The sequence below is a fragment of the Trachurus japonicus genome, chromosome 10 (assembly GCF_045865225.1).
Source record: "Trachurus japonicus isolate A0001 chromosome 10, Traja_1.0".
Taxonomy (NCBI): domain Eukaryota; kingdom Metazoa; phylum Chordata; class Actinopteri; order Carangiformes; family Carangidae; genus Trachurus; species Trachurus japonicus.
The window spans coordinates 16,246,396-16,269,752 of NC_140916.1; the positions used below are offsets into that span (position 1 = coordinate 16,246,396).

Consider the following 23,357-nt stretch of genomic DNA (forward strand, 5'->3'; position numbering starts at 1 on the left):
GAGGAGTTGACTTGACGGAGAGGGCGTGTGTGTTTACGTCCAGACGATAACATTATTAGCATTGGTGGACACCAGAGTCACGACCAAAAAGTGGGCTGCCGTGTGAAAACGTCGCAGGTAAGTACCGTTGTGTGTGGTGTGTTAGGCTAGTAAGATAAATAACAAAAGAAAAAAAATTAAACAAAGAAACAATTTGCCATGGTTTTTAAGGATATAAAAAATAAAATATAAATCATAAAATAACCCAGCCGTTTTTTGTGATAGCTAAAACGGTCAACGGTCAAATTTAAAATTTAACGGACGCCTACGTGAGAATTCCAACAGCCGTAAACGAAGACAACAGTGACTTCGTGTTTCCTCGGTGTTTTAACAAGTTAAAAGCTCAAGACACCGCCACATAAAATCAATATATTGCCTGTTAAAACGTCTTACATATACTAATATAATATAATCACAACCTGTCGGTGGCGGTGAAGAGGGAGGGAGGGAGGGGCGCACTTCAGTGGATTCACCTGATCCTCCTTGGAAGTTGGTTTTACAGATTTCTGTTTCCGCTCGTCCTGTGGTTTTCCACAATAAAACAGCGATCACGTTCTTCAGATGTTAGTTTTGTCGATATTTCATCAGGGGTGCGATACCTGGTCAATAAATCATCAGAGATGCCTTCTGAATCAATCATTAAAAATAAAATTTAAACATTAAGAAAAACAACTATGGGTTGTCAAAATGTAAGAAATGTGATTTTATATGATTAGCTCAACCAGGAGACCCTGGCCATCTGCTCTATAACCTATTCATAAATATTATTTCACATTTATGACTACAGGCTTGGTGGATTTTTGTAATGGCTTACATAACTGCACACTTGAGGTGTTTGTACAACCTGGCAACCCAAGTGTTGTTATGAATGGCTTATAACTCATCTGCAAAGCAATTGTTAAGTGATATTATCAATGAATGAAAAACCATTAATTAAGAGCTGATAACATAGCCAATGCATGGAGTCCAAAATGAGAAATTAAGTAAGCAGTGCAGCATTTGCCTAAAAAAAAATTTCACTTTATAACTGGATAGGCCTAAATCTTGAAAATTTAGTAACAGCTGTCAAAGCTGAGAGACTGATCAATGGTTCAAATCCTATCCATCCAAAGCTGTGATGTCAACTCTCACCTCAGTATCTGACTCAGGAACTTTTGATTTCAGTAGTACTTCGACACTCCCTGCTGGTGATCAAGAGGTTTGCAAGTGAAAAACAAAAAACTTGCTGTTCTGCACATCATCAGACAGAAGGACAGGCAGAGAGAGATGATCTCTGTGTAGCAAGAATAGAGAGCAGTTCAGTAAATGTAAAAGGATTTAAGTAAAAACTGAAACTTAGGGCACATTCAGTTATTTTACAACATTAGCAATTAATGCAACACATTGAGGTATATATGAAAATGTCCATTCCCCTTCTCTGTCAGTTAAGAGACAAAAAACACAGGTACATTTTAAAATGTACAAATTCCATACAAGACAACAATCTGGCAAACATATAGATTGTTAATCACAAACAGTAGCATATCTTTAAATAGAAACAGTATCACATTGTTCATTTTGACAAAGAAAATGATTATGCTCATTTCAAGCTACATCACAGGAGATTTTAAGTGTTGAAAAGCCAGAAGAAGAGTCTAAAAGGCTTGTGTGAACACTAAAAGGGATGGGATTGCAGGTAACTAGAGCAGCCTTTCTTCTTGTCAAGAAAATGTTTCCTTTATCAATGTCAGTTGTGGCAAAGAAATACAATCCGTATCAATAAATAAACAGTTTGGTGAGAAAAAAAAAAACATAGTGGAAGGCAAATAATAAAAATTACTTGGGTTCATTAACAACAGACAAGGCAGAACTTGGCACACATAGTTTTAAGACCCTAGTGTTTATTTCCCTCTCTACCACTGCTCCACATTGTCCATGTAGTCCTCCATAGTACCGTTCTCGTCCATATCCCACCACTCTGGGAGGAGCATTTCCGACTCCATGCTGTCTCCGGCAGCCTCCTCCCTCTGCTGCTCCTCAGTGTCTACGGAGTGGCTGTCACGCTGATGGGGTGTTTCTGTGGGCTTCGACGGCCTCCCTTGCTTTGTTGTGAGCCGTCCACGTAGCCTCCTTCTCTCCTGCTGCCGCCTCTCCCTGGCCTGCCTGCGCTCCTGCTGCCTTGCCACCTGGAAACGCTGCAGGAAAAGGTCGCGGGCGTACTCGTACAGCTCTACGTCCCACTGGTTCAGCTGGCGGATTCTGTGTTGTGTCTCTGTGGGTACGTCGACACTGGAGGCGCGTGTGCCGTTGAGCTGTGTGAAGGGTGCTATGAACTCCAAGTTGAAGGTTCGCTCAAACAGGTACTGGGTCTTCCGCTGGTACTCGGTCAGACCGAAGAAGGCCATTCCTCGCAGGTTACGTTTTGCACTCTCCAGCAGCACCGCCCAGCGCTCTTCTTCACTCATAGCAGAGACGTTGTAGCAGCCGACCAGGCTGAGGTCGGCCAGCATGCGGGTCTGCCGGTTGTTGGCCAGGTTGTAGGGGCAGTCCATGAACTCCTGCAGGGAGCAGCCCGACCAGTCGTCGCCGGAGTAGCAGCTTGGTAGCTCGGACAGTGTTGGTGAACGACCATCACACACATGTAAGGAGGCTTTCCACGTGGCACCACGCTGCACATGACGCCACTCGCTCAGGTAGCGTGACACTGGGTCTCTTAAGATGGTTATATAATAATAGTTCCTTCTGAAGAGAAAAAAAAAGGATATTAGTTATGCAAGATGGTAAATCTAGAGGCAATTGGTATTCATTTTTCTATTTATTTTTTGGTCAATTTATGCCTTTATCAATAGATGCAGTGAAGATTAACAGAGTATGGAGGGGCTGATACACAGTAAATGCTAGCCATGGTTGGTAGTCCAACCAAAGATTTTCTGCTTAGAGGTTCAATATACCCTGATTGGATACCTCTCTTTTTTCTGTTATTATCTATGTATTATTATATATCTGTTATCTATTATATGAAGATGTTGACTGTTCACTTATTCAATGGGCAGTGTGTGAAACTCAATCATATTCAGTTATATAATAACATAACTAACTGGTTCTGATCAAAAAGAAATCCTGCATTGTTTTATTTGCCTGTTGAAAAGCGGGAGCACATGTATAGTAAGTTTAAAAACTGTTTTGGCATTAATAAACACACACTGTACATACGCTAAGCTCGTGTTAAAAACCAGGTCAAACGTATTGACTGGATTTACAATTTACTCAACATGATAAATGTGCAGTCACCGACCTGGGCAGGTTCTTGGGAGCCTCCTGTGAGTCCATCCGAGAGGGGACGCAGCGGGTCAGCTCGGTCCAGTCCGCATGCAGCCCGCAGCTCCAGCCGGTGGAGAACCGGGAGAAGAGCCAGGTCTCCTTCTTACCTGGCCGCAAACAGGTACATTTCTTCTGGCCGGCGTGGCACTCGCACGGCCTCTCCAACTGGATGTTTCGCACCAGGTGTCGGCCAAACGTGGTGCCACCTGTTTTCTGAATGTGCAGGAAAACTATCACATCGTCCCCCTTGATGTTGAAGTCGACAACACGGTTCAAATCAGCTTTGGTGAAGTTGAAGCGAGGGACGAAGCGGACCAAAGCCCCGTCCTCTGCGATGTACGGATCCTTTGCCCCATCTGTGACTTCATTCCCACTGGTCCGGGAACCAGTTGCTCGGCCAAACTTGAACCAGGACCCCAGCTGGCACTCGGACCTGCCCGGACACACGTACTGGACCATGATGACTCCGAAGAGCAGCGCCATGAGCAGGACGATGAGGAGCCGGTGGTGGTGGTGGTGGTGGTGGCTGCCGCCGCCGCTGCTGCTGGATTTCTCATCCATTGTCCCGGGTCGGACAGAAAACCATCACTCAGGCAGAGTCCGGGCCCCTGCCCCGGCCGAGCAGCCCCGGGGAGGTGTGTGCTGAGATCGCCCCCCCAAAACAATAACAATGCAACTGCTAGTAGCTAACGTTAGCTATCGATCCGGCGGAGTGCTGCATCGGCGGCGGCGGACACCGTATAAACGGAGATAACGGGTTGTAACGTTTTTGTATTGTTATTAACAAAGTGTGACACTCCCATGTAAAAATAACAGACGACTTTTACCTGGAGTATTTAACTAATCTGTGTCGCTGTGGCGCTACTAGTCGGTCCGTGTCTTCAACAGCCTGTGGTGATTCTTGACCTTTTCTTCCCAGCAGCCTCTGCGCTCGCTGCGCTGACTGTGGGCGTGGAGTTACGTCATCGTGTGGGGGGGCGTCATGACAACCCCCGAACTGTAGAAACACGACACAAAGCTACCGAAAGTTAGTTGTCACTATTTGTGTAGTCTACCTATCCATTGATCATCGACAAATAATCAATCGATGTAACTTCACATTTTTTACGTAAATCACAGATCTACGGCAGAGCCCGTTTTATCGCCGAAATAGCTCAGTTGGGAGAGCGTTAGACTGAAGATCTAAAGGTCCCTGGTTCGATCCCGGGTTTCGGCATTTTCCTTCTTCAAAGCAGATACTTCTTGTCAATGTGGGCGGATAAGCACGGTGTTGTTTTTGGAATAGATGTATAACAAAACATGATATTTTGTATTATTTATAAAACATAATCGCAACTCACATTTATCCAGCAAAGGACTGTTTCCATCAGCATTTGTCGGATAAACTTTGTATCGATCAAGAGAAAATCCGATGAGATCGACTGTATTAACTTTTTATTGATAGCCGTGATATTTACCCGAATTTTACTGTTTTCATAAGGCATTTTAATTCGATATTGCTTAATGTGAACCAATACAGAACCAATACAGTAGATCCATAACGAGGGCGGGGGCTGCTAACTCCATCGGCTGACAAAAGTTAGCCAAAACGACCGGATTGCTTACTTCTGCTTTAATATCTTTATCAACAGCCTAGTAATGTCTGATTTGACCAATACATACAAATCATATTAACCTAAAATACAGTAATGTGATTTGGTAAAAATCCAAACAATTATCAGTTTATTAATAATTCAACTCAATCCAATGCATCTAATACTACTAGAGCTAATACTGACCTTATGCAAAAATAGCAGCTTGTCCTATATAGCAATCTGTGGTAATAACCTTATGAGACTCCCTTTTGTTAAATAGACGTCAGTTTTGGGGGAATTCAAAAAACTAGGCTTGCAGTTTCCAATTAAGGTCAACAAGAGTGTGACCATTAACTTGGTTACTTGCTTCATCAGTTTGCCCACTTTTTCATGACAGATATGGTCAGGATTTTCATAACTGTCCCACTCAATGTGATTTTTGTTGGTAAGATCAGACAGTGGTTCCTGGCCGTAATAAACTCTAGATTATCAGTGGTTACATTGTTTAATTCATTGTAATAAAGTAGATCAGATCAACAATTCAATATATTCTGAAGAAATAATCGTATATCATAGTATCGGATTTCTGCCTGTGCATATTTTCATTTGTCCAGGTCATAGTATCTCAAAGGAGGTTAAATCGAAAGCAACTGGACTTCCCAGACAAATAACTAAGTCCAGTTGCTTTGAGTATCTGATAGCCTATCTGTTTCTTCAAGTAGCCTACAGCCTTGGATTCGGATTAACTATGAGGTAACAAGGTCCTGAACATAGAAAAGGCCTCCTCACTTTATGAAATGTTTCATTTGTTGCAATTTTCATCTGTCTATGGTGTTTTTGTGTCCTCAAACCTCTGACTCTGGTGGAGGGCACACCAGGGATGGCCAGACAAAAGTGGGAAGCCTTTTTAGAGGCTGAAATAACACAGATCCAAGGGGGGCGGGGGCTTCTCTCCAACACAGAAGAATTTCTCCCCAGCCCACATTCCTGTCTGTTGCATCCAAACTTAGTGCATAATTTAATAAACTTTAATTTGAGATGTGACCTTTTTAATGTTCATTGAGTATGTTGTTGAGTTTTGACTGCTCAGGCTGATTGGTGTCATTGATCAATCTTCGTCATCGTGATCATCCTCTCTAGGTTGATTGATTAAATCCCCTTCTGCCTGAGCTGATGAGAAAAAAAGAAAGAGGTCAGCTGGTGAAAACAAACGTCAGAGCCTCGCGATCACGTCACTGATTTCGGAGTTTGTAGTCCAAACAGATGTATCACTCCGTCGAGTCGGCTGGTAAGTGAAAATGTAGCTGTCCTCTACAGGTTTTCTTCTCGGAAAATACAAAACTCAATACCCTGAATATTTTATCTTATATGTTATGGTGCAATTGCAACCATTTTTAATCAGCATGCACATATGATTGATACAAGTGAAACAATTTATGCTCTTTCTTACTAAAGTCCTGGAGATGTGTGCGGAGTGAAACCTCTCTGCTCATCTGCGGTTGTGTAACAGACGAGTCGGTCCCCGCCCTCACTTCTTTAAATACCCACCAGCACCGTGCACCGTTATCTGGGACATAAAGTGGGGATGTGCTGAAACAGCTGCATATACATATATTTTTTACATTTTTTATACCTAAAATACTTTCACTTTGTAGTTTTCGCTTGACTTGTTCCGACATGGAGCTGGACCGGCGGTTGTTGCTGGCCCACTGTGCCGCCCACGCCCTGTCGGTGGTGGCGGGCTTGCTGGTGGTCGTCCCCATGGCTCTCAATGGCTCCGCGTTCAAAGGCCGCTGCGCCCTCTTCTCCACCGGCTACTGGAGGACCGAGGACCGGGCCGAGCTGGCTGGACTGGCAGGGCAGCCCGGAGACGTGTCCCGCCTGGTGGTGCAGCAGTGGGGCCCGCCGGCCGCCTGCCAGTTCGCCACATTTGTCGGTATCTTCACGGTGCTGTACGGGGCTGCGCAGGGCTGGAGGTGCCTCTTCTATCTGCACGGACGGCATGACGAGTGAGTGCAACACAACACAAACGTGGAAAACAAACAACTTCATGCATACACTCATGTGCTGCACTTTGATTCAGTGTAGAGTGAGGTACATACTTTACTTGGGTATTTGCACGTTATGTTATATAACACTTTACTGCATTAAATGTTATAGGCTACTATCTGATTATTCCTTCACAACTACGCATTTATTATAGAGGCAACACTAATGACGTTGGCTGCAGCCATGGCAACTGATATAATAACTTGTGGCAGTGGCATGTACTGCAAATGTTCAGATAATAGTAGTAAAAGACTAGCTGCTGCAGCAATAGTTATAGAGGTATAAAAATATTCTACAAACTGGATATAATTTATTATTTACATATAGTCTGCAAGTCCATAGCTACAGTATGTCCCACCTGAAAGTGTCTTAATGCATGTAGAAATATAATACAATGCCTCCGTAGAAGTATAAAGAATATGTAAACTTTATAGCCTTGCAGCTTTAATGACAATAATGATTAACTGCATAATAATCAATTTTTCAGGTTAATAAATGATGTCTTCAGATACCTTGTTGTACCTTATTAACAACCTGACACCCTGTTAACTATGATACCAAAAAAGTAAAATCCTCACACATCTGAAAATCAGCATTGAGAACTTTGTAGCATTTTTTTCTTGAAAAATGAACTGCCCCAGACACTCGTAAACATTCTGGGTGCACTCATTGAATGGTCTTTGATACCAATAGACAGAAAATGTATTTATTTACTGTTACTGCTTTGATTAAATATTCTTTTTACACATTTTGACAAGTAATAGCCATAATCAGATAAAACAAGGAGTCTGAAGACATAATAATAAAGATTGATTTGCATTTTATTGTCAAAATGATGCGTCATAGGTGCCTTGGGCTTTGGATTTTTTAGGATGAGCATTTCTCCACAGTTTTCTACAATGTTATTGACCAATCAGCCAGTCCATTAAATCGAGAAACTTAAAATTAGATTAATCAATAATTAAAATGGCAATCAGTGTCCTTTAGTTGAAAAGTTTGCACAGCATGTCTAATGTCTGTGATGTGTGTTTCTGCTCAGCACCCTGTTCTCGTCCTTCCTGACTGTGCTGCTGAGTGTGTGTGTGCTCTTCCTGTCTGGAGGCGCCAGCGTCATCTTGTCTCTGGGTTTGGTCTCATGGTGCGACACAGTGACTGATGACAACACGCGGACATACAGGTGAATAGTCTGGTACTAAGCCTCTTTGATGCCCTTTAAAAACTGGGCCCATATACTGTAAGAGGGAATTAATCATTTTCCTCGTGTTTGTTTTTGTTTAGCTGTGCAGAGTCGCAGTCTGTTCCACTTTACCTGGATGTGGACACGTCATCTTTCTACACAGAGCTCAATCTGGCACAGGTAGGAGTGCTTACGATTGCACATAACAACCCACCACTGTAAGAACAACGCCAGACTAATTGAATTTGTGAAAAACCAGCAGTTCTTCAGACACACACACACACACAGCTCCTCTGCTCATTTTGAAGTTTTCTTTGTGTGAGTTGACTGTGGGACTGACTCCGTGACACCTTGTGTCCTCAGGCGTCTCTGTGGTGTGTGACGGCTCTGTGGCTGGCTCAGTCCATCCTGGCCTTCCTCCGGCTCTACCACTCCCACAGCCAGAACATCAGTGGGCCTTGTCTTCCCAGAGAGAAGGAGCTGCTGCTGGGACACAGCACATCTCTGAGCAGCTCCCCTACACCCCCACATCCTCCAGCAACACCCACCATCTTAGTCTAATCTGAGAATGGATGAGGTATTAATAACACATGCCACACTATATCAAGTAAGCCCCCCCCCCTCCTCCCTTATCAATACTGATAATGTCCAATCTACAGTTCTTACTCCCGCATGTAGAATATGAATGTTTGAATATAAGCGTATGGTTTAAGACATAATATTAAAGATATGGTCATATTTTGATATAATCTTGCATCTTAAATACCGTAATAGCTTGACTGATCAATCATACTGGAGTTAGAATCAGCCAGTAATTGAGAAACGATAAATTGCCAAACAGACAGACATTTTGAGGTACTCTGTCCTCCAGAGAGCACTGGCAAATTGATGTATCAACTTTAAAACAGGTAAAAATACATAACCATATATATTAAGGAACCCATATAAGATTCTTTTTTCTTAATTTGTGTGTTTTTGGCAAATTAAAAACCTCCCGTTGGCTTATTTTTTAGAAAATCTGGAATACTGATATCAGTATCTGCCTGAAAAATCCAGTATCAGAACAGGAAATATTATATAATACTATGATGTTTGAGCAGGGCCAACATCGTTTACGTTACATAACATAACAACCTCACTCAAGCAGCAAATCACCTCATAGTGACACCATAACTAAGCAACAGTTTGTACCTCTTATATTTATTACGTTTGTGTCACAGAATAAGCATCTATTATTCTGTTGAATATTAACCAATCTTTAATAAAAACTCAAAAATCAGTTTCTATAATTCTTAAAGATTCTTTATCTATATGAATGGAAAATATTAAGCCCCCTGCATGATAAAAAAGAAATAAGTCAATCTTCAGTTGTGACTCCTGAATTTCCTAATTGTTTCCTACATAATTATTATTTTTTACTCTATTATAGGAGTCTTAAAGAATTCTTGTAATATGAGGCATAAACTAGGACTATTCTCAAAAGGGATTTTACAGAAGAAATGATGCAAACAAACCACAGTGTTATTTTGAAGCTATTGCTTATGTTTGTCATTTGATCCGGACTTTGTGAATTAATGCATTACAGATGTGACACCACACTCAACCGTGTTTATCCTACATTTTGTTTTACAGTGTATTTAAATATGCATGGTTGTTTACAGTTCTGCTGGGGTCTTGACATTTTGCACAGTTGTGGCCTCTTCAGGGACAATACATATTTGTTGAATTGTTCTGAGTGTTATATTCAGATGTAGTACTGAAGCGCTTTTATTGTGAAGCATGTGGTGAGAGTTTGACTGAGCCACCGTGTATGTGAAACAGGCTCACTGTGTGAGCAATGACCTGGACGCTGTGTTGCGTAACAGAAACCTTGATGCTGAGCTGTTCTCTTCGTTTGACGATTTTTTAATAATGATGCTCTTTGTGTGGATGCAGCCGCTCTCAGGGCGTTAATGAAGCAGTCAAATCTTCTCTGTTTAGAGTCTGCAGAGGATAATTAGGAGGTAAACTATCAAGGATCTGTGATAGTTTCCTATTGAGAGAGATTTGTGTGGAGCATGAGAGGGTCACTTGTCTTTTTAAACAAATGTTTCAAAGTTGTTTTGAAGGTAGCTCGTCGATCCAAGTGGCTGTAATGACACGCAAACAGTGGAGCAAGAAATCTGAAGTAGAGATGAGCCAGCATTGTCACTAGAATTGAATTGTAACATAAGAAATGTTTTTTGCTTAATAACTGACTGGTCTTGCTTTTTTTTTTTTTTTTTTTACATCTTATTGTTTGTGCTCACTTATTTTCATGTGTTTGCATTTGTCTTGTTTAATTGAATAAAGAGATTCTCATTATAAAAGAATGTTGTCTTCAGTCATTTGTACAGAACTATATTCAAATACACCAAATATAATTTCCTCCTTTAAAATGTGCCTGCAGCTAAAGATTCTTTCCATTATTGGTTAATGTGAATACTATTTCCTCAATGAATTGTTGGGTTTAAAATTGTAAAAAAAAAAAAAAAAATTGTAAATAACAACTACAAATACTTTGAGTAAGTACCCAAGTATTGCTTTACTTTGGTAAAATGTTGAATTGAAGGCTGTTATTTGTGAAGAAGTATTTTGGGGTTGGTATTGATAGTTTAATCAATCATCATCATACTTTAATGTGATGCAAGTAGGTCTACAAAGTTACCATTACCTTTACACACAGCTAGTTGGGATACTTTATTGATTTCATTTGTTAAATTGAATTAAACAATAGTTTTCCTCATGATATCTATTTCACACAAGTTACTTTCATCAGGATTCAGTACAGTGACTTTGAAATCAAACCTCTATTATTACTGATTATGACAAACAGGAAATGTTTGTCATAAATGGTGTTATAGTGTATCGCGCAGGTCACAGAAGACAACAAACTCCTTGTAGATCAAATTCTACAGCTCCATGGAAATTAAATAAGCGGTGGTACCATAGGGGTGGTACCAGTCCGTGTCGTTGGTGGCAGTAAAGAGCACTAAGAGTAGGTGAGAGCCAGTAATTACCGCCGAAGTAAAACTTTCTCAATCCAAGCAGCCAATCACAAACTAGGGCTCCATATTGAATCGTTGTTTACATTTGACTCGCCTGACTTGAACATTTGCTTTTTTTTTACTACAGTTTTTGAGAGGTTGATTTAATTTAAAGAGACAAAAACTTGAATGACATAACAACTGACTGCATTTCCGCGGGGTAACAATGAAGCTATCGGAAATCAAAAAGTTAAAAGTGGCGGAGCTGCGGTCCAGACTTAAAGAATTTGGGTTGGACAGTAAAGGGCTGAAGGCTGAGCTGGTGGGAAGGCTGTGGTCGGCTGTAGACACGGCACCGAGCGGGACACACGGTGAAACACACGGTGAAACACACGGTGAAACACAGGTAAACACACCGACTAGTTACTCACCGAAGGCGGAGGAGGCACGCGCTCCGTCCCCACCGAGTGAAGCGCGTGTCACTGCGCCCTGTTGCCCAGACAACAGAACCACTAGCAGGGAGTGTTGCCCAGACAACAGAACCACTAGCAGTGAGTGTTGCCCAGACAACAGAACCACCAGCAGGGAGTTCGCAGACACCGGGACACAGACCGAGCCTGATGCCCGCGGTGATGCGCCTCAACGCGGCTCCGTGTTTGTGCAGGAGTCGGTGAGGGAGCCCCGGGCTGATGAGGCGGGAGAGGCGGATGATCATCCCGGAGAGGAGGGCAGAGCTCTGTTGTCGGAGGACACGGGCAGGGGAAGAGCTTTCTACGAGTTCAAAGAGGAGATACGGTACAAAAGGTAACGAAGTGCAGTAGTGTGTACTGTTAAAATGAAAACACAGGGCTTATAGTGTTCAGTTAAAGTATTATGTGCAGAAATGTTACAGAAAAAATAGTCGAACTGTCCTAAACTTGGGCTGTAAATACCTTTTTACATTTTTTCCCCCTGTGAATGTGTATTATAAAGCATCATCCTTTATTGTTTCACAACCAGAGCCAAATCACCACAACCTCCAGTGGACAGAGAGGAGGCAGAGGAGAAGGATGAAGACAGAGTCAGACTGGACGCATGTGAGTCTTTGGGGGAAGAAAACCCAAAACTAACCTGATGTAGTCACAGACATTTAATGTACAATAATCAAAGTAACCCCAGAAGATGTATTATTTCTTGAAATATAAGTCAAAAGAGCTGTGAGTCTATCTTTGTTGTTTCTACAGATGACAGTCACCTCCACTTCGAGGTGGGTCCTGATGGATCCTGCGGGCAGCCACGGTTCTGGGCTCAGTTCCCCTCGCTGTGGTCGGGCTGCAGGCTCACCCACGGGGTGCTGCGGGGCGGGGTGAGCTTCGAGGTGAGGCTGGAGAGAAAGTTGTTGACCACACAGCCGGAGGAACCAGAGGCTGTGGAGCCGTCTGGTGTGAGAGTCGGCTGGTCGGTGGCCAACACCTCTCTGCTGCTGGGTAAGGAGCGCTGTCTTTCTGCTTGGTATAATCGTTGAACTGAGGCATCTGATGTTTTTATTCTTGTCAAAATGCCTTTAATGGTACCATGCCTTTATTTCCCTCTGGTTTTCAATCTGTCTTACACTAGGTCAGGATGAACTCTCCTTTGCTTATGATGGGCACAGTAAAAAAGTATCAGCTGGAAAAGAAGTGGAGTTTGGGGAGCCTTTCTCAGAGGGGGACATCATTGGCTGTTACGCTGTGAGTTACAGGTTTTCCTCTCCCTGTAATACAGAGTAAGTTTTCTATCTTATCTGCTTACACCTGCACACCTACAGTCTTTCTCCACAGACGGTGCTGTTCAGCTCTCCTTCTCTAAGAACGGTCGCTTCATGGGTGTGGCCTTTTGCCTGAGCGCCTCTGTGCTGCAGGGCCGTCCTCTGTTCCCTCATGTCCTCTGTAAGAGCTGTTCAGTCAGACTCCTCCTGGACCCCGTCGCTCCCCCCTGGTACCCCGGCCCTCCAGGTTTCACACCACTGGCAGCTCTACCTGCTGAGCAGAGGGTTCGCTCAACAGTGGCACCTTCCTCACGAGCACATTGTGAGGTGAGAGATGGAGTCCGTATCTGGGTTTCAATGCAAAGTATATTTATCCTAATGATTAGATTAAAATACAATACTTACAAAAAACTTATATATAAACCCATTCACACAGTTCAACATTTTGAAGATGAAACGACAACAAAACAACATAAACAAAATAAGTCAAGTCAAGTCAAGTCACAGTTTATTTATATAGCACATTTAATACAACCTCAGTCAACCAAAGTGCTGTACAGTTGTAAAAATACAATATAGTTAATTATAAACACTATAACAAGTAAAAACAAAACAAGGAATAATAAGAACTCAATTTAAAACAAATTTAGAATATAAGAGATAATAAAAAAGAGTAAAAGAGAGAGCCAAGATTATTCACTTAGCTGGGAGTGAACGCCTGTAAACATCTCTTTTCCTCTTCCTCCCCCCAGGTGTTGTTGATCGTGGGTCTTCCTGGTTCTGGGAAGAGTCGCTGGGCCAAAACTCACATGAAGCAGCATCCAGAGAAACAGTACCAGCTTCTGGGCACAGAGGAGCTGCTCGCATGTATGATTGTCAGTCAAACCTCCTCCGTCTTTACTCATGTTTTATATCCACATTCACAGATCATGTTCTGAGTTTTCACAAAATGCTACAAATAAGTTTAACCTGTGTGTGTGTGTAGAGTGGTGGACAGAGGGACAGCAGGCTGCAGCAGGCCTCCCGTTGTCTAACTGAATTAATCAAGACGGCTGCTCAGATGCCTGGTAACTACATCCTGGACCAGGTAACGCTTCACTTCTATACTCGTGTTAGTTTAACTCTAAGAACGCTCTTTGTTGACTTGTGAAACTGACCTGTGTTTATCCACAAGAGTAATTTCCCAAAATTCTTACCTCAAAGCACCTGAATGTGAGACAAAATGTCCCTGACAGACTTGCATAGGAAAAGCAAAAAGAGGAGACGGCACACATCAGCTCCCTTATGTGCAGATTTTATTAGCACATTAATAGTAACGTTTCGAGCTCATAGCTCTTCATCAGACTCGTGTCTGATAAATCGATCCTTACTCACTACATCTTAGCCTTTCTTAACTTCAGGTGTGCTTATAAAATGCTATCGGTTATTGGTGGAAAAAACTGTTATTGGCATCCCTACTGTGAATGTCCTCACAAGCATGTAGGATCTACTGCTTGGACATAACAGCAGTAGTTCACTTCAATCCGGTTTATTACATTGTACTCCTCAGTTGTTTTACCCTCTTCTCTTTGTAAACTCTCTGTTTTCAGTGCAACATCCTCCTCTCTGCGCGCCGCCACAAGTTGCAGCTGTTCTCAGGCTTCAGGCGGAGAGTGGTGGTGGTTTTTCCACCTGCAGACGAGTGGAAAAGACGACTGTTGCAGCACCAGACGAGAGACGAGGAGCAGATCCCAGAGACAGCGCTGCTTAAACTTCAAGGTCTGACTTGTGCAAGATTTACTGGGTGTATAGCATCTAAATTATTAATTAATAAGGTTGGCTTATTGCCAGTTTGGACCGGTATAGTGAGGTGAGATAATTCACTGTTGGCAGTTGATCTGAAAGTTTTTTTGTGATGGGAATGGAAACTGGTCCCATGTTTCTCTGTTGTCTCTAGGTTACTGTAAATGACGCCCAAAGAGAAAATCATGTTTAATGATGACATACCCAGAACTGTCTCTTCCCTTTACTGGGTTATTTTTTGTAATTTAGTTATTCAACACGTGTGTATTGGCCTGAGTCTCAAAAAGCCTTTAAAAGCTTTGAATTCAGTTTCCTTAAAAATCCCATGAAAGTATCAAAATGTCTTTTGACGGAGTTGTTTTCGAGGCAAATGCAGAGACTGCTTGCCAAAAACTGCCACCAACGGGAACGTGCATCAGCGGTTTTAGATGAATTTGCCTCTAAAACAACTCTGTCTCGTAACGTTTCGCTATTATCTCATAGCTTGGTGAATGTGCAGGTCACAACTTGTCCACCAGAGCATTTTGGAGTTGTTAGATTGTGTATTTGATGAGTTTGATGAGAGAAACCAAAAAATCCCATTAGCCTCCGTAGCATAGCTCTGAGCAGCTCGCGGCTCTGCTCCGCCGTTCTAAAAATAGCTTGCACCGACAATTAAAGGTAATGAACCTACTCCTAAAACCATAGGGATTATGGCAATGGGCTAAATTGCCAAAATGTTGAACTATTCCTTTAACAATATCATTGTGAAAAGGCCATTAAATTAGATTTCGTTTGGTATTAAAATCCACAGATTAAAATCTTTGCTTTTACCTGGTGAAACCTGAAGAAACCTTGGTTTCCTTTCACTTGATCCTTCTGTCATGTCTTAGTCTCTTGAGAAAGACTTGTAGTGTATGAAGTCAACACAAATGAGAGTTACACACCCATAGTCTTGTGTGTAATCTGTCCGTTCTGACTCCAGTGAGCTGCAGTCTGCCGGAGCAGCAGAGCGAGCTGCTGGAGGAGCTGCAGTATGTGGAGCTGCCTCAGGATCAGGCTCAGACGCTGCTGCAGGAGTACAAAGACGCTGCTCGCAGACTCCTCCCCCCCGTCCCCAAGCAGGAGAAGAAGAAACCCAGACTTCACAAGAGACGACCCTTCCCCTACGGCCCTCCATCCCATAGGACGCAGTGGACTCAAGGTCACCTGGAAGAATGATGGACTGTTTTTAGGAAAACGTGATATTCTGAGATGATAGTTTATGTGTGTCTATGTCTCCGTAGGGTGGAAAGCCTCAAGATGTAACGTGCAGTCATGGAACCAGCACCCAAGATATGTGAGTAAATACAGCTGCGAAATCTAACACGATGTATCAAACCAGCCAAATGAGTTACTGTAATTCCTTTACTTAAGAAACAAAAGTTAATATTTATCAGAAAAGTGAATCCATTTATAGAAACTGTTGTTTAATTAGTTCACAAGTTTGGAGGAAATTAGGTCATTTTGTAAGTGAAGTGACGTCCATATACTGTTTGTGTTTACTCCTTAGACACTGTAAATTAGTCAGTAGGAAAAAAAGATAAATGTAAGACACTAACTCCCACGGCTATTTCAAGTGATGCAACTGAGCGTTGAATATTATTACTGCAGTAGATTGTAAAGAGACGATCCTACTGCTGTGAGAAAGAATATTTTACATGGTTAAAATTATCAGCCATGTTTGTAATGAGCAAAAGACCAAGAGTTTGATCAATGATAAAATGAGTAAGTTAGTAGTTGTTAAATATGTTTGGTTAAATTTTGTTATTCCAAATATTAGCCTTGTAAAGTGTTGGACTATTGGGAACAGAAAACTTATTTGATGTGAATAATTGCATTAAAAATGAATGATAGATTAGATATTTATGTAGAATCAGATCTGCCGTGCAAAGACTACTTATTATTATATTATTATTATTTTATTTGTTACAGGGATACCTACCCAGTTTTACCTACCCATGATTAACATTGATGTTCACATTTTGAATGGATCATAGATTATAAAATGTTGTTTACAAGAACTAGGCCGTTGATATGATTGACAGAGAGACAGTTTGTGTACAAACCACACTACGATTACTACTACAGTAGTAGACTATGTACTTAGTTACATCCGTCTAGTTTCAATGTGTAATTTGCTGCTTTTTTAACGATGTAAAGCTCAGCTTCTCATTCACAACCGCAGCAGTGACCAGCTCCAGCTGATTTCACATAGTAAACAACAAATTTATCTTTGTGCTATTTACATTTCAGAGTGTGGCTCATCAGGACCAGAGCTACAGCTACAACAGAGACTTTGTTTCCAGCGGCTACGGGAGCTACTGGGGTCCGTTTCAGAAAGCAGGGTCAACAAACTCTGAGTTAAAATCTAAACTCTGGGTTGACCAACCCTGAGCTGTCCAACTCAGAGCTTCTGGTTTCAGAACAGGTGATAACGGTTAGTTCAATCAACCCTGGGTTAATTTGACCCTGAGTTACGAGGAGATGAAAAGACCTCATCAATGGAACAAAGACAACATGATTCACCATGGCAACAAGCGGAAAAAAGCCTCGCCCGGTGGAGTTAGGCATGTTTATGATGCTGACACTGAATATGAGAATTGGCCCACAAAAAAGAAGAAAAAAGAAACCTTGAGTGTTTCACTAAATCAACATTTATTCTATATTAGTTTGAGCAGGTACAACTCGACAGGCACAAACTAACTTGGCAGCAACTAAAGATGAAATATAAAAATAAAGTTTGCAGGCTTCAGATAAAGAGGAGAAACTCAGGGTTAGGTGAAGAAAAGTTGCCATAGTAACTGACTCCGAGCTTCAGTCACCTGTCTTTTGAAATGGGCTGGAGTTACTCCTCTCTCCCTGGTCTGAGTTGCCTCCCTTTCTGAAACGGAAAACCCACAGTGTGCCTCATTTCATGGTTAACAGACTCAGTTTTCACTAAGCCTGCTTTCTGAAACGGCCCCTGGTGAAGAGATGGATGCTGCTGCATCACCTGTGTTTACAAGGACTACACGTCTGCTGATCATCATTTTATTTAAAAAGACAGAACAGGTTAAATCATCAAGACAGAATGTGTGGTGCATTGACCAGTCAATGACAATCATGCTGCAGTATTTAATACTTTTAACACTAAAAACCTGGTCACTTTTTTAGGATTTTAACTCAAAACATTAAACCACAATCAGTTTTTATTGTACAGTGATGGAAAAATGATGAAAAATATACAGTATTTTGTACAGTTTTAACACTAGCATTGATCAGAATGTGTGAAGTGTTTAATAAATCCCTCAACTCTGATGAGAAAGTCTCTTTGATCAGTTCTTTAATGTGATCGGCCGAGCGTCAGGTTTCACCGTCTGATAAAGCAGCACTGCTCCTTTAGCCGAGGGGCAGAGCTCCGGCCACAGAGCGCTGCTCCGGTCCAGCTGCAGCATCTCCTGCAAAAGAAGAGAATGAAAAGAAGTCCACTACCAGTCTGGGGTGAAACTGAAACTGTTCTTTCTGATCTCAGTCTGGAGACATTTATACACGCGTGTCTGTAGTTGACTGACCGCTCTGCTGAGGAAGACGATGTCCGTGGACTCGTGGGCCTCCGCTCCTCCTTTCCAGTACAACTCTCTCACCTCATCGGATGTCAACGAGCAACTGACGTCACAGACACAACAGACTTTATCATTACTAAGCAGCAATAAAGATAATAAGTTAAGATTTCTGACACTCCCTTGAGTTGTAATTTGAGAGCAGGTACAAGTGCATTTTTGACAATGTGTTCTCTGAAAGTATGTTGTTTACTGTTTTCTAATAGGTGTGGTTGATCTACCTTCTGAATTTATTGTTTTTGTGCACCACAGTACGATACAGATCGTACCTTTCACTGCTCTGCTGGGAGGAAATCTGGTTTAAAGTGGAGAGAGGAGAGAGTACCTGACATAAAACTCAGCACTTGCTCTCCCAGCGCTGGTGTGATTCAGTGCGACGCCCATCAGGACCGGCTCTCCGAGGCAGCGCAGCGGGAGGTTCACCTGGAGGAGGACAGATGCAGTGTTCAACAATCAGTGAAGTAAAGCATTAACACATACAGTAAGATCAATAAAACCAGTATGAATCTGGAAATGTCCAACTTTGGAAAACCTTTGATTTTCTGCACCAGTTTCCTTTTTATTTACAAAGTTAATGTTACACACATACGTATATATTTAAAGAGCAGTGTAGTTACTCTGCCCTTATTTATCTCTTATTGAAACATTTAATCTTTTCTTTCATGTTCAGAGTTTTTATTCTAACTTTAACACTATAAAACCGTCAATTTAGATTCTTAATTTTATTCTACGAGTCCTTTTGGCAAAATCTGCTCTTGGCGCCACTTCAAAGAAATTAAGTCTGGATCATATAAAAAGGAGTGAATCCAGTGTGACTGTAAGTTTTACAAGTCTGCCTCACTGTTTCATCTTCCAGGTGAGTCAGACCCAGATGTTACCAACCTAAAAAGGCTTTGGCCATCTCAGATTTACTCCGTCTCTCCCAGCAGACTCTCACTTGGTTTTCAATTCAATTTATTATCACTTTAATGAAAAACCTCAAGAAGCCGTTCTCCTCATTATGTTGTTTGCAAAATAAAAAGGAGACACATTTAAAGCAAGACAATAATTCTAAAGAAGAAACAGCAGCAGTTTTGTTAAGTAAAATAAAAATAAAAAATAGGAATAGATAAGATTATATAAAAAAAATAAAAAAAAATAGGGTTGGTTGCAGTTAGTTGGAGAAAGTGCAGGTGCATGTATAGGACAGTCAGTGCGTTATCCCATGGTGTTGATTTGACATCTACAGACAGCTACAGGTTTATGCTTTTATTTCCAAGCACCTTGCAGCAGTCACACACATCACCCTAATCTCACGCTCACCGTTCACTCCAGAGGAACTCACCTCATCTCTGATCTCAGCGCACACGGACCTGAACAGCTCCGACACCACGGCCTCCCTCCTCTGCTGCATCCCGGCCATGCTGACGTCCTCACACACGGCCTGAACACACACCAGCGATGCCTGTCAGTTAACACATCACCACCAGTACCAGTATAATCACATCTGACTGTAAACATTCACTCTCTCTTCTTTTTATTTCGCCCCACCTTGGGCTCAGGGTGACCCCCGGGGATGTCCAGGAGCCCCCCCGCCTCCGCCACCCTCCGGCTCCTCCGGATCAACACCACCTGTCCGTCGTCCGTGCACAGGATGCCGCCCACGCCCAGCGGCTGGGCCAGCAGCGCCAGGGGATCCTCGAACTCCGCCTCTCCACGCTGACGGAGCGCCGCCACTCTGCACGACCAGTTGGTTCCCAGGTAATCCCTGTAGCAGGTGAGGCCCAGTCTCAGAGTGAGGAGAGGCGAGGGCGAGGAGGGGTGTTGTTGAGGTGAAGCTGCTGCCTGTTGGATGATGACGCCCTCCACATCTTCTGTCTGATCCACAGACGTGTTTCTACAGTCCAAACCGTTCTGAGCACAACGCTGAGGCTCTTTGGGCAGTTTTTGTCTTTTAGAAGCAGCAGCACCGGATGATGAGGGACACTGATCGGAGGAAGCCAGGCGGAAAGAGTGCAGTCTGAATTTGGCCCCGTTGAAAAGCCACGGCTCTTTGGACAGCCGCTCCGTCCACACCTCCTCTATGTGGCGCTCTAGAGCCGCGTCCGTCTGCCTGTTGAATCTGAGGGGAGAAAATACAAAACTCATCAGGCCCCTGCAATTAGGTCACATCAACAGGGGCGGGTCCAGAGTATTTTCCTGTGGGGGGCACAGGAGGTTACAACAGTGAGTCTGGGGGGGTTGCCCAAAAGTAACAAAAACGAAGGCTGCCATTGATCGCTCTCTTGAATATTTATATTGTACAGTTACACACTGTTTACAGGATGTCCTCATCTTGCTTTTATTGGCCACATTGAATCGTTCACCTTATAAGGAAGATGCCTATGACATTTTCATTTTCCACTTGTCAATATCAAAATTATAATCGATCAAAAATGAACTCTTATCTTGTAAATAAGAAGTCTTAGCAGAATTAGCAACACATTCTCACAGTGAACAGCAATTACCACAGGGTGGCCAATCAGATTGCAGGGGGGGCGGGTGCCCCCTGTGCCACCATGGAAGACCCGCCCCTGCACATCAAGAGAAAAATTTGTCTGCATCTATTTCTAAAATCTCCCTCTCAATTTTGAACATTTGATAGTTTTCTTTGCTGTACAACAGATAATAAACTGAATATGTTTAGGTTTTGGACAAAACATTTGAAGAAGGTCACAACGACCGAAAGCTTGCATGTGTTTGCATATATCAAGAGTGTGCGGTTGCTATTTTGTTGTTTTCTAAGTTTCTAAGTTTAGTTCCAGCACCTCTTCAAAGTATTTTGCCTACAAATGAGAGCCGGCCTTTTTCACTGGACAAAACATTTTTAAAAAGGGATATTATAGCAAGTGTTAGGGCTCTGATTTTTTACTGTCTTATACATCAAGCGTCACTTATGATGAATAAGGGCTTTGTTTGAACGAGTTGGTTGCGCTCCTACCTTTCAGAAAGCTCCACTTGTACTTGAGTCTCCAGCAGCCCCCTCCAGGCTGCACAGTCCAGCAGCATCGACACCTCAGGGTCCAGGTCCATCGTCAGGCCTTTAGTCGTTTAGCTCCTCAGTCACAGCATTGCAGTGTGAGTGATGTAACTCCCTGAAGTCCACTTATATGTTACGTGCAACAACAACAAAAAAAAAGTCAGCTATTTTATCAGTGAACATAGAATCTATTATCAGAAAGTATAAGACTCCAGATAAGGATCTCAATCCATCAGTATGTTGTACACAGGAGGACGTCTACACTTGTTCTGACCTCTCCCTCTTCTCCTCCTCCTCCTCAAACACAAACAGAACTATTCTGCTGATTCATTCCCAACAAACCAGAATAACCAGTAAAAAAGCTGAACATTTATATTCTGCGGCACAAACAAACCTCACATACAAAACAAATATAAGCTGAAATTCGTCAAACAATACATCAACAAGCCACACAAGCCTCAACAAGAAAAGAAAGAGCACAAGAGAAAGTAAAAGTTGAGTTCATTTACATGATTCCAAACCCTGGTCACTTTTTAATTATATGAAATTATGTCAGTTTTTAATGTCCATATATCTGGTGCTTTACTGTACACAAGTTTTTGCCAATATACTTGATATAACAAACTGAAGCACAAACAGAAAGTGAAATACACAGTAGGGGAATGGGCAATGGGACCAGATTAGACCAGGGAGGATGATTCAGGAAACTACATGAATACATGGATTATTGATTTAGACCTAATGCATTTATTTATTTTCTTGCTTTTGAGCTGCTATTATTTTTTATAACTAAATATGAATTGAATACAGGATATTTTCTAACGCACTTTCCTGCTGTTCACTTCACATTAGCTCTGACTGTCTGGCTGCACAGTTGTGTTAGTAAGAGAAGAAAAACATGTGCCAGACACACTTAGCCTATTTGTCAATCACTTGCGGTTTAGTGTCGTCAGACATGATGCAGTAGGCTACATGTATTACAGCAGATGTTCATTTTAGTTTTAAAAAGAATGCAATCAAACAACTATTTGAGAGAGGTGGGATGAGAAAGTGAAAGCAGAAACAGTCCGTGTTCAGGTGACGGTGACACAGCTGCTTCTGTTTGTTTGTTAAACATAACTAGTCAAAATGTTGAAAAGTGTTGAACTGTTGTTACCTGCTCATCTGAACTTCAGTTAATTCATCCTGAGCTGAGCGCTGACTGTCACTGTGTAAAAACATGAACTGCGCCTTTAGTCTTTGTCGTTGTGCATCGGTAATAATAGCTCAGACGACGATTATAATGTGACACATTTAGACATAAAGTCTGAAAAATAAATGTAAACTTACCTTCCCGGGTGGCAGCGTCCGCACAACAGCGCAGCGGTTTCTTCCTCTTTTCAGACACAGTGCACAGTGTGGTAATTATCTCCACCTACTGAGAGAGAGTAGAAACTACAGCCAGGTACCGCAGTCAAATAAGTTACTCCTATATAATAATATATATAATATAAACATCCATGGTTACTCCCTCTATAGTAGGGGGGCCAATGTATTTCCGTAATTTTGGAATGCTAATTTTTGGAGAGTGGTTGTCTTCTTGGGTGATTAAACTTTGAGAAAAAATATGTCTCCATTTTTTCTGACAATTTTTTTTTTTTTTACTTTTCTCTCAAATTTGATATTTTGAACCTTATTTGCACCATTAAATATGACTACAATGGTTAAAATCACTATACTATTTTCATGAACTAAAATGAACACAAAGTCCTCTTTTTAGTTGTGATTATATTGACAGATGCCATTACAAACAAACATTTTAATAAAGAACACAATAGCTATTGATCTTGCTCCATCCATATTCTGTGGCCGGTGGTAACTATGGGTAAGGTGTGAGGTCCTGATTCCATACCATTGTCTGGAAATGTGCACGGGCAATGGCTTGATGTAAGGCTCCTTGTGTTGATGGCAGTCTCTCAGTTTCTAACTGAGATCACAGACATTTACCAGTGTGGTACCATGCTCATACAGCTGACAGACAAATGCTTCAATACTTATTTCTATGTCAGGACTCAACTTTTCTGCAGTCCCTGGGGCAGCAAATGCTA

The 23,357-nt window shown here is 42.1% G+C and overlaps 4 protein-coding genes, 1 long non-coding RNA gene and 1 other non-coding gene across 9 annotated transcripts; 4 read left to right on the forward strand and 2 right to left on the reverse strand.

The window, feature by feature from the left end:
- The first annotated feature begins 9 nt into the window (after positions 1 to 9).
- Positions 10 to 10,484, forward strand: LOC146979626 (transmembrane protein 179). 2 transcript variants are annotated; one of them, XM_085789601.1, is made up of 5 exons: positions 10 to 117; positions 6,569 to 6,922; positions 8,002 to 8,139; positions 8,241 to 8,319; positions 8,503 to 10,484. In XM_085789601.1, the coding sequence occupies exons 2-5, from the start codon at positions 6,591 to 6,593 to the stop codon at positions 8,698 to 8,700; spliced, it is 747 nt and encodes a 248-aa protein (XP_085645727.1). In that variant the 5' UTR covers positions 10 to 117; positions 6,569 to 6,590; the 3' UTR covers positions 8,701 to 10,484. The 2 variants fall into 2 exon arrangements, with proteins under 2 accessions (XP_085645727.1, XP_085645726.1); XM_085789600.1 differs by lacking the exon at positions 10 to 117 and having other exon boundaries at positions 6,483 to 6,922.
- On the forward strand, positions 773 to 1,011 carry LOC146979627 (uncharacterized). The gene is made up of 2 exons (XR_015036904.1): positions 773 to 895; positions 932 to 1,011. It is a non-coding gene; the product is annotated as an uncharacterized LOC146979627 (long non-coding RNA).
- Positions 1,268 to 4,272, reverse strand: hs6st2 (heparan sulfate 6-O-sulfotransferase 2). The gene is made up of 2 exons (XM_085789585.1): positions 3,314 to 4,272; positions 1,268 to 2,760 (listed from the first exon to the last, which is right to left on the reverse strand). Exons 1-2 carry the CDS (start codon positions 3,898 to 3,900, stop codon positions 1,932 to 1,934), a joined length of 1,416 nt encoding a protein of 471 aa, XP_085645711.1. The 5' UTR covers positions 3,901 to 4,272; the 3' UTR covers positions 1,268 to 1,931.
- On the forward strand, positions 4,483 to 4,555 carry trnaf-gaa (transfer RNA phenylalanine (anticodon GAA)). The gene has a single exon. It is a non-coding gene; the product is annotated as a tRNA-Phe (tRNA).
- Positions 10,485 to 11,275: 791 nt separating the features above from the next.
- On the forward strand, positions 11,276 to 17,864 carry LOC146979630 (heterogeneous nuclear ribonucleoprotein U-like protein 2). 2 transcript variants are annotated; one of them, XM_085789631.1, is made up of 12 exons: positions 11,276 to 11,948; positions 12,144 to 12,220; positions 12,368 to 12,610; positions 12,741 to 12,853; positions 12,931 to 13,197; positions 13,623 to 13,745; positions 13,856 to 13,957; positions 14,460 to 14,628; positions 15,617 to 15,835; positions 15,918 to 15,970; positions 16,927 to 17,003; positions 17,645 to 17,864. In XM_085789631.1, exons 1-12 carry the CDS (start codon positions 11,371 to 11,373, stop codon positions 17,709 to 17,711), a joined length of 2,088 nt encoding a protein of 695 aa, XP_085645757.1. In that variant the 5' UTR covers positions 11,276 to 11,370; the 3' UTR covers positions 17,712 to 17,864. The 2 variants fall into 2 exon arrangements, with proteins under 2 accessions (XP_085645757.1, XP_085645758.1); XM_085789632.1 differs by lacking the exon at positions 17,645 to 17,864 and having other exon boundaries at positions 16,927 to 17,275.
- Positions 17,844 to 22,739, reverse strand: nudt22 (nudix (nucleoside diphosphate linked moiety X)-type motif 22). Of its 2 annotated transcripts, XM_085789638.1 has the most exons (8): positions 22,600 to 22,739; positions 22,427 to 22,477; positions 21,232 to 21,395; positions 19,803 to 20,373; positions 19,597 to 19,695; positions 18,598 to 18,695; positions 18,225 to 18,318; positions 17,844 to 18,110 (listed from the first exon to the last, which is right to left on the reverse strand). In XM_085789638.1, exons 3-8 carry the CDS (start codon positions 21,321 to 21,323, stop codon positions 17,988 to 17,990), a joined length of 1,077 nt encoding a protein of 358 aa, XP_085645764.1. In that variant the 5' UTR covers positions 21,324 to 21,395; positions 22,427 to 22,477; positions 22,600 to 22,739; the 3' UTR covers positions 17,844 to 17,987. The 2 variants fall into 2 exon arrangements, with proteins under 2 accessions (XP_085645764.1, XP_085645765.1); XM_085789639.1 differs by lacking the exon at positions 22,427 to 22,477 and having other exon boundaries at positions 22,600 to 22,671.
- Positions 22,740 to 23,357: the final 618 nt, after the last annotated feature.